Source organism: Gossypium arboreum, chromosome 12 (assembly GCF_025698485.1).
Source record: "Gossypium arboreum isolate Shixiya-1 chromosome 12, ASM2569848v2, whole genome shotgun sequence".
Classification (NCBI taxonomy): Eukaryota; Viridiplantae; Streptophyta; class Magnoliopsida; order Malvales; family Malvaceae; genus Gossypium; species Gossypium arboreum.
In genome coordinates, this window is record NC_069081.1 from 85,462,648 (window position 1) to 85,472,291 (window position 9,644).

The 9,644-nt window shown below is 34.5% G+C and overlaps 1 protein-coding gene across 5 annotated transcripts; it reads right to left on the bottom strand.

The window, feature by feature from the left end:
- Positions 1–3,966: 3,966 nt before the first annotated feature.
- On the bottom strand, positions 3,967–9,441 carry LOC108479813 (cytochrome b5 domain-containing protein RLF). 5 transcript variants are annotated; one of them, XM_053023436.1, is made up of 7 exons: positions 9,254–9,441; positions 9,016–9,139; positions 8,620–8,842; positions 8,288–8,458; positions 8,048–8,182; positions 4,608–4,702; positions 3,967–4,444 (listed from the first exon to the last, which is right to left on the bottom strand). In XM_053023436.1, the coding sequence occupies exons 2-6, from the start codon at positions 9,052–9,054 to the stop codon at positions 4,623–4,625; spliced, it is 648 nt and encodes a 215-aa protein (XP_052879396.1). In that variant the 5' UTR covers positions 9,055–9,139; positions 9,254–9,441; the 3' UTR covers positions 3,967–4,444; positions 4,608–4,622. The 5 variants fall into 5 exon arrangements, with proteins under 5 accessions (XP_052879396.1, XP_017638105.1, XP_052879397.1 ...); XM_017782616.2 differs by having other exon boundaries at positions 3,967–4,450; XM_053023437.1 differs by having other exon boundaries at positions 4,596–4,702.
- Positions 9,442–9,644: the final 203 nt, after the last annotated feature.

A 9,644-nucleotide genomic window follows, 5' to 3' on the forward strand; every position in this document is an offset into this window, starting at 1 on the left:
TCTTACAATATATAGTCTTCTTGCCATGACCATGGTCTTTCATATTAGAATTCGTGTTTACTACCCCAAAAGACTCACACGCAAGCAAACTTAACATGTAAACTCATACTTAATAGACTTACTCTTTCAGACTTCTTCACACTGATGCATTACATTTTCAAACATGTAACTCATGTACTTAAACTTCATGCAGAGGCTTGTTCATGATAGAATCATACTTTTAGAAACATTCATAGTGTACATACTTTCTTTAGAATAGAAACATATCATTAAGCTCACTCTTTCTCCATAACAGAGGCATGTCATCTTTAAGCATCACATTTGCATATCTTATGTTTTCATTTCACAGGTTAGCCTTTCAAAATAGATAAGACTATCATGCAAACATGCAAGTAAAAGTCAGCTCAGAGACTCACCTGTTAGCCTCAAAGGCAGCTTAAGCTTCAAATCTAACCTTTCCTTATAATGTCGTCAACTTGACTCCAAATCCTTTGCCTAGCCAGACAGTGCAACCTCCTTTTCCCTCGATAAGCAAAAACATTTCATTAGAACTCATTCGAGTAACCTTTATCATCACTTTTTAGCCCCGATGTAGCTTCATTTCCCTATGCATACTTACAAATCTGTGCTTTCAACAAGCAAAATCTGGGAACTTACCTTAACAGAAGGCAGACTTCTCAACAAACCAAAGCTTTCAGACTTAGCTTCCAAAGAGAGACGTTTCTCTCTAACTTAAACCTCAGGTTTAAAGAGGAAGGCAACCCTTCTTTAAATTAACCTGAGTACTCTTTAATTAACCCTAGTCTTCTTTGGAACTAGGCAAACGTCACATCAAAATTGAGCTATTTTTTACCATTGTCTGCCACTTTCCAGAACTTACTTATCTATCTCATTCGCCTTCAACTTTCCTAGTTCACATTCAGTTAGTTCCAAACCAGCTTATCTCCTATATTGACTGGCACGTGACCACTTTAGTTACGTTTATGCTATATCATGGGCGTATACCCATTCTTTTAGTTTATTTCTCTCATAGGTTTCCAGTCAAATTTCATTTTCTCATGGGTTACCAGTTAGATTTCATTTATCGTCATAATCTGACTAAGAACTCATGTGCACTCATTTATATCAGAGTTCGCCCAATCTTATATGCCCAAAAGAGTGCAACTGGGCGATTACCATCTCACTAATCATAATCCACCTCATCCTTATTATGATTCTTTAACCTTGCCTATTACAGAGGGCCTTACAAAAAGAACACTCTTTGTTCACCTATTCTAAATGCCAAGACGAATCTTTGGGCGAACACTACTTCGCCAATCATGCTTACTCATAGTCATGCGCCTTATTACATATAATTACTTACATGTTACTCTTTCCTAATCCAGTACACTTACATTTCTTAAATGTAGGCCTTTACTCATTCGGAGCGTCTTATACACTATACGTACTAGTGTTCCTTTCCTTTAGTTCAAAGTCTGACAGGCTGGACGCTCTTAGAAAATAACTTACACTTAATTAAATCCCATGTTAGGCACCAAAACTAATTCCTTAAGCCTTATACACGTGCTCAGAACTTGCTCCTTGTGCCTTGCTTTTACAAACATCATTCTATCACTGGAACTTCGTCGGACTAGGTGTTACATAAAACCCTAGGCCTGACAACCCTAAGAAGTCATTTAGGTGGGAATGAACCCAAAATTGGTATTGCCTATCTGTGAACACCTTATCTCAATCCGATTTGGACTATGAGGTCGAGAGATAAGTATTCTTATCAACTCATTAGTTTAGTGGAAGATTGAAAGATCCTACTAGATTAATGACTAGTTGATTGAATAGAACCCAAAATAAGAATTATTTATGACCACCCAAGCGAGTTAGTCTTCTATTCTTAGAATTGATCAAATCTACAAATTAGTTTTATATCTTTATTTTATGCATCTTAATTATTTTTATAAAGTATGAATTTTCATCACCTTAAGAATTCTCGTAATATAATTTAGTTAAATTACTAATTAGATCTATTAGCGTTGAAGTTAGAATTAGTTTAGCTTCACCTCCCTTGGGTATAATCCTTGGAGTACTTTCATACTTTGTTGTATAAACGATATTACAACTTGACTTTTATACTTGCAAAAATTGCCTAACGATAATATTTGGTTGTAGTATTCACACTTTGGACATTAGTACGTCCAGTGGCGGTCAAGTTGTTAGCACCATTTTCGGGGAGGTAACGCCACTAAATTAGTTTTAATTTTTGCGTTTAATAGAATAATTAGTAAATTTTTAAATTATAGATACAATTTTAACTTTTTTATTACTTTTATTTTTCTTTACTAATGCTTTTATTTTTCCTTGTGGTTTTAGTGTATGACTCAAAGTAGGGGAACACCTATAGAGCCAACCACTAATCCAGAGAGAATAATCCATAGAAATCATCGTCAACAACAATAGAAGATGTAAAATAACCCACCTGTTGCGGTTAACCTAGCACGAGAAAATCTGCTATTTGACGAGCCTGACTTACTAGACTTACCACCACCACTACCGTTAGACCTACCAATGGCTTGAGAAGAACATACTTTAAGAGATTACGCACTACCAAATTTAAACATGGTGCAAGGCAGCACCGCCAAGCTGACCATTACGACAAATAGTTTTGAGATTAAATCGATCATGATCCAGATGATACAGAATAATCTGTGGTCTAGAGGGACAATGATGGAGGACATAAATCAACATCTAAATAGTTTCTTCAACTTTTTTATACTTTCAAATTTAATAGGATCACCGATGATGCTATTTGTCTTCGGTTGTTCCCCTTCTCCTTAATAGATAACATTTTCTCCCGGTTAGATTCGCAAGCACTAGGATCCATCACAACATGGAATGAACTTGCAGAGAAGTTTCTATACAAGTTCTTTCCTATTAGCAAGATGGTCCAACTCAAGAGGGAGATTGCAACGTTCAAACAATTAGAAGATGTACTACATACGGGTAATGCATAATAGTTATGGAAAGGTATTTGTTATGTTTGGAATAGGATCCAGGATGGTGTTATATAGAACATTGGAAATGGATTAAATGTGGATTTTTTGAGAGATAATTAGGTTAAAAACTGGGGACACACAACCCGAAAGAATTCCTCTTGAGCACGTTCCTGTAAAGGATATGATTATGCCTAGTGGGAACTGGAATTGGACTATGTTCAAATCGAATTTATCACTCCTAGTACTTTTGAGCATCTCTTCCTATAAGCCTTCTTCAACATGTGACACGAATGATCTTTTTGGATGGAAACATGAAAAGAGGTGTGTTTTTTCCGTTCACATTGCTTATTCAATTTCTTGGGGTGTTGACGTGGGTAGGAGTGGTAGATTTTGGCAATTGGATTTGGCATTTTTCGGGACCTAGAAAGGCACATATGGCTAACTTATTTAAACAAAATCCTAACCAACGAAAATCGTGTGAAAATCGTGTGAAAAGAAACCTTACTCCAAATGGAAGCTGTAAGACTTGTGAGAGTATGACTGAAAGCATAGATCATGTGCTGCAATTTCGTACACCAACTGTGGCAACATGGATTTTGGTGAGCAGGTCGAAAAAGAAAAGAATTTCTCATTCAGTTTGGAAAAATGGTTTGAGAATAATCTCTCTGATCCTAACCATTTTGCATGATTATTCTGGGAACCTAGTTTGGTTATAGTTTAATTTTTTTTTTACCAAAAAAAAAAACATAAGTACTCGGAGAAAGCCAATGTTGTATATTTATATAAATAAAGAGGAGCATCTTACAAAGGGAAATACAATCATAAATCAAAATTACAATAAAAGGGATTTCAATTATAAAGAATAAAAAATTGATAATAGAATATAACGATAATGAAAATTGTAGTCAAACATATCGATATGGATAATATTAAGGAAAAGATGTTAGTTCCTTCAATATTCTGATTATTTAAATATTAATTTATAACAATAATGTTGTCTTGAACAACATTTTTATTTCAACTTTCAGTACGTATTATTTATACAGAGTTAACTACATTAGAACACTGGTTGGTACCGATTGTTGGAGGTAAGAATGGGAAACAGAATTTCTTTTATAATATCGAATGATAAGATTTGTCCCACGGGCCATAGCTACGGATCTTATTGCATCCTCTACTGCGCTTACAATAACAATAGACAACATGGCTGAGTACCAAGAAGCGGTTTTACAATGTCTGGGTGCCTTTGCCATCATCCAAAGTACCAACCAGACATTTTTCCAGCAAGAATTCAGCGTTTACCCAAGCATGGTATTTGTCTTATACACAAGTTAAGGAAAATAAATAGCTTATACTTTCACCAAGTCTGGAGCCTTTGTCCAAGGCACCAATACCACTGAAAAACATGACCCTCGTATATCTTAAGCCTTGCTTTCAAGCATCTCCATTGAGTATGGCTGTATCTAATTAACACCACCAAATTGGAAAAAGTTAAATCCTAATATAATATGTTTATTTGAAATTGTACATAACTAAGTACTGTAATCCTAATCCAATCTTATATGCAAACATTATTTTAACTGAAAAACATGTAAAAATTGTTGTTACCTCGGTGCTCACCACAAATAGATTTTTTTATTTTTTTAAAAAAAGAAAAAGGATACTGAATAAAGATGTACAGTCTTTCCCCACTGCCTTCATGAGCATATCAATACCTGAGAAAAATAACATTGTCAAAAATAGCTTGATAGCCTTTGTAGACAAAATATAACTATTATAGCACTAAAAAATTCATGGATAAAATCATTAAAAGATTTTGAGAATGCATGGTTACATTTAATATATAGCTCAATGATTCCACCATAACCAATAGTGTTGTCAAACACATCAGTCTATGCTTAACTGGAAACTTTAAGGTTAAAGATTCAAATTTAAGGGGAAATAATGTTTTGCATGACTCCCTCAACTAGTTTACTGAATTTCTTTTGGAACTCAGCACCAACCAATATCATAGACCTAACTCCAATGAGCCGGAATGAGGCTAGCCGGGTTGACACAAGTGCATCAACAAAATCAAGAATAGATTTTGTCAGATAGATGGTTTTATTCTTTTATAACCATTTGAGACCTATCTTCATGATTCCTCCATTGTTGTCTTCACACAAAAGGAAGAAAGAGAAAGATATTCAAAAATGATTTTTATATATAGGGGAAAAAATCAGACAATTTGATAGACCTCTAACATGATCCAATCTAATCCATAAAGCAGTGTTTAACATTAAACAGTGATGCTGATGCAGTTTGAAAATCTGAACAGCTAAGGAATTGAAACAAATTAGTGAAAGAAATTGAAGAGGGAAAAAAACAAAGGTTCTGATTTTTTTTTCCCAGCAACTTACTATCATTAAAACTCTCTTAATGATAAAACAAAAAAACTAATCATATTAACCCTCTAGGAGGATACTTACTAGAACTGTTACTAAGAGTCCTATTAATCGTATACTAGAGTATTTATGCTATAACTCTTACTAAGAATCCTATGCTAACAAAATAATGTGAAACACAACATAGACTCAAATAAAATAATGTAAAAACAAACTTTGAATGATTAAATTAAATATGATGCTTATGCATCAATCTCCCCTGATTGAGGGAAAAGACAGCTCCTTCAGCTGCAAAAACTTTGACTACCTCCTCAAAAACTTCAGGATCTCCACAACTCATCTTCTGAAAACCTTCCCAATCACTATCAGAAATCTCATACAGGCATCACCCCTCCTTGATTTAACCTCTTTTACCCTAAGAACTTCTTGGACAACCTCACTTTGCCTTTCTGCCTCCAAATTAGCAGTTAAACCCTACCTAAAAGAATATGACATGCATCCATCAACAGAACATAACACAAAGCCTCACCTGACTATACATTGAAGTTTGACAGATATCCCAAATCCCTTTTTAACCCACAGAATTGTATTGACACAAATGTTTCTCCAAAGGTAACTTTAACATGTCCACAGTTTTGGAGATAAATTTTTGATCTCCCACTATCAATAATCGCATCACATACTTTAGAACCACAAAGAACATGGGTCCTAAAAATGCTTTATCCCCTCAAATCTTCAGTCTCCTATGTGGCTTGTTGAGATTAACCATCTTACCATCAATGACTCCACTAGTACAAGGTAAATATTTACATTATCATCATCTTCCTTACGATCATCCTAGATGGGATAAGAGAGTTCTTTGCCGCCTTCATCATGTTCAAATAGGTCCACCCCCCTCCTTGGACAAGCAAAAAAGATAGCTTCACTTGTGGTGACGGGGCATGACCTTTTTTGCTAGTCCTAGAAACATTTTATTGGAGTCCCACTGCTTGCCTTGGGCCTTGTTCTTCATTGGGTTCTAAAAGTGCTTTTGGAGCCAAAGCACTTTTGGCGCCATAAGCAATAAAGAACAAGGTACTCTTGAAGTTAAAATGCTTTTCAACCCAAACGCAAAAGCTAGAAATTCTAGCTTCTGCATTTGAAAGAAGCACTTTTGGAGTCAAATAAAATTTTAACCCTCATCTATAATCTAATGTATCTTATGTAATAGTTATATTGGTATACAATTATTTTCCTATTAAAATCTATTTCAAATACATAACATTATATATCTGAATTTGTAATAATCATTTTTAATATTTAAAATATAGTTTATATATTCAAATTAAATTTTACAAACAATTCATATTAATTGCTTAAAAAACATGTAAAATTTATATTTCATATATCAAAATATTAATAATATCATTTTCTTATATTTCTAAAGAAATATCATAATATTAATGAAATTTAACATCATTTAAATGCATATTTCTTATTTTGCAACATTACGTCTAAAATGGACTTTTTATTTCTTAAAAGCACTTTTTGATAACAATACAAAACATTTGAACCTTAAACCAAACTTTTCAAGAACACTTCTCAAAAGCAATGAAGAACTAGCCCTTACTAAAGTTGGATCATGTTCCACCCCCCACTCTTCCTTATATTGCCTTTGTTGGTTTCTATTGCAATCCTCCATAGACCTTGCTTGAAGAAGCAGTTTCCTTACCAGTAACTGCCTTTGGAAACACCATCGACCCTACTAGATAAAGGTCTCCTTGCACCGTAGAGTAAAACTCTTTTCTCAGCTTGTAAGTCACAACGTCGAGCATCTTCCAAATTATAGACACAAACCAACCCCAGTTCATCTCCAATACTTAAATCCAAACTCACAAGATAACGAGCTCTTAGCCGATCAATAGTTTCATTCAAACCAACTCTAATGAACAGATTACTAAATTCAGTAGCGTAGTGATCAACAGACTTATCAAACTCTCTGAGCAAGTAAAATTTTCCATAAAGTTCAATAGCATAAGCTGCTGGTGGAAAATGTATCTGCATCTTCCCTTTCATGTGAACCCAACAACTGATTTTTTGCTGTCCTTGACATGATCATACTCTCTTCCACCATTGCAGTGCAACGCCATTTAATTTCAGGTTCACAAATAGAAGCTTTCTAGGTTCAGCCATGGGTTTCCACTCAAAATAATGTTCTACTATGGCTTCCCAATCCACATATTCTTCAACATGTAACGTCCCATGGAAATCATCCGGTAGAGTATTTATTCTAGAACTCTTACTACTAAGAGTCTTATACTGATAAAATACCACACTCAAATAAAATAACAGAAAAACAAACTTTAAATAATTAAACTAATATGGCACTCCTGCATCAGATGTGTTCATTGAAAACCAAATCCAGAAAACTAAAAATAAGAAGGAATATTCTTTTCAAATTATAGAGTTCATAGGAAGATAAACCTTCAGATAAATGCCACATATCCCTATACTGCAAAAACTAGAAGCTGACTAAAATAGAAGATAGACTTCCAACAAATAATAAATATGACTGCCTTAGAGAAAACTGCAGATTATCTACTTGGGCCAGATAAATCTAACTCAGATTTATCAAAGAATAGAGTGTTCATTCTGTCAAAGGTTAAAACTTCCACAATTGAAAAGCCACATACGTACCTCCAGGGTGAAACTTCATGTATGGAGATATATTGTAGACACGTCCTTTCAGAACAGTCCACATGGAACCTTCTTTTTGATTTTGCTTAACTTCACTCATTGAAACAAGCCTCCTATTTGACTGCCCTTTCAATCCTAAAACACAATTTTTGGTGAAATATAGAAGAAACATGCAGTTGGCATTACATTTTGAAGAGTTAAATGAGAGGGGAACGTCTTAGGAACTGTTTCGCATCATACCTGCAAGGTCAGGATGAGTTTGACTAAGCTTAAGCCAGTCCATTTGACTATATCCCTTCTCAAAAGGAACCTTGGTCCGAGGTGCAGACTTTCTGGTAGAACTTCGTGGTTTTTCTGACTTCACTGCTGAAGCACCCGCATCTACATATGCTACTTGTCTTGATGATTCACCTGATGATTTCAAACATGAAGCATCAATAACATTGAAAGTCAAAGAACCAACGGTAGCCTGATGTACAAAGGTAACATTATTTGTATGTTTATCTTTCCAGGGAAAACCACCATTCTTACTACTATCGCTGCAGTTTGAGGATTGTCTTTAATGGCAATACCTGATGATTTCAAACATGAAGCATCAATAACATTGAAAGTCAAAGAACCAACAGTAGCCTGATCTACAAATGTGGCATTATTTGGATGTTTATCTTTCCAGGGAAAACCACCATTCTTGCTATTATCGCTGCAGTTTGAGGTTTCGTCTTTAATGGCAATACCACCAATATCAGCTGCAAGATTCTTTTCCTCCAAACCATTTTGATCAGTCGGTAACCCAACCTAAACCAGAAACCATATATTTAACTATTCTTACAATAAAATGAAAATATCCGGCACTCAAGTTTATATCGGGAGTAAAAAAGAATAACACATCTTATTCTTGATACATTACGCCAATACACCAAATGAAAAGGTGTACTTTAAGGTCATGAAAATTATAGAATTTAACTTGCCTTACAAAAGGTGAAATCATCATTGCTGGTGTTGTCCATGCTATGAGGGGAGACTAAGATTTACAAAATCAAGTCAGGCAACAGTTCCTCTCAAGTGATACAATTACAACAGCTCTTACACCATCTGAAATTTCAAAATCAGAAAGATTTTCAGAAAACGATGATATAAAATGCCATTAATCAAGGAAATAAGGGCAAATTACAAACTAAAATATTAGAATCTGTTGCTCGGACTCGCCTGAACGAAGGCCACACCCTTGTCGACGCCGGTAAGGACACAGGATATGTGGCCGATCCGAAGAAAAGCACTGGAAAAGAAGAAAACGTTCGAGAGGGTGGAAAAAGAGGAAATAAAAACCCGCCGCTGGAAAGAAAAGAAACTAGGGCACAGCTGCATGCATGGGCTAAGGGTTTATGGGCTTTAGTCTGGGTTTTTTTAAATTTGATTAAAGTTTTATTTAGATCTTAGTTGAATAATAAGACATTATTTCAAAATAAATGTAAATTAATCAATATGTTTAATAAATTTCTATTTATATTGTGAAATTTACCAACTATTCTTATTTTTATTTATGGATCATAATACTATGTTAAATTTGAATTTAATATTCTAAAATCTAAAAGAAATA

Excerpts from the sequence above, each read along its gene's own strand:
- LOC108479813 (XM_017782615.2), bottom strand. The coding sequence starts at position 9,054 with ATGGACAACACCAGCAATGATGATTTCACCTTTTGTAAG. Across the intron at positions 8,459-8,619 it reads TTCATGTTTGAAATCATCAG|GTGAATCATCAAGACAAGTA; the intron begins GTATTGCCATTA and ends TGAAATCATCAG. Across the intron at positions 4,307-4,651 it reads AGACTGTACATCTTTATTCA|ACAAATACCATGCTTGGGTA; the intron begins GTATCCTTTTTC and ends CTTGTGTATAAG.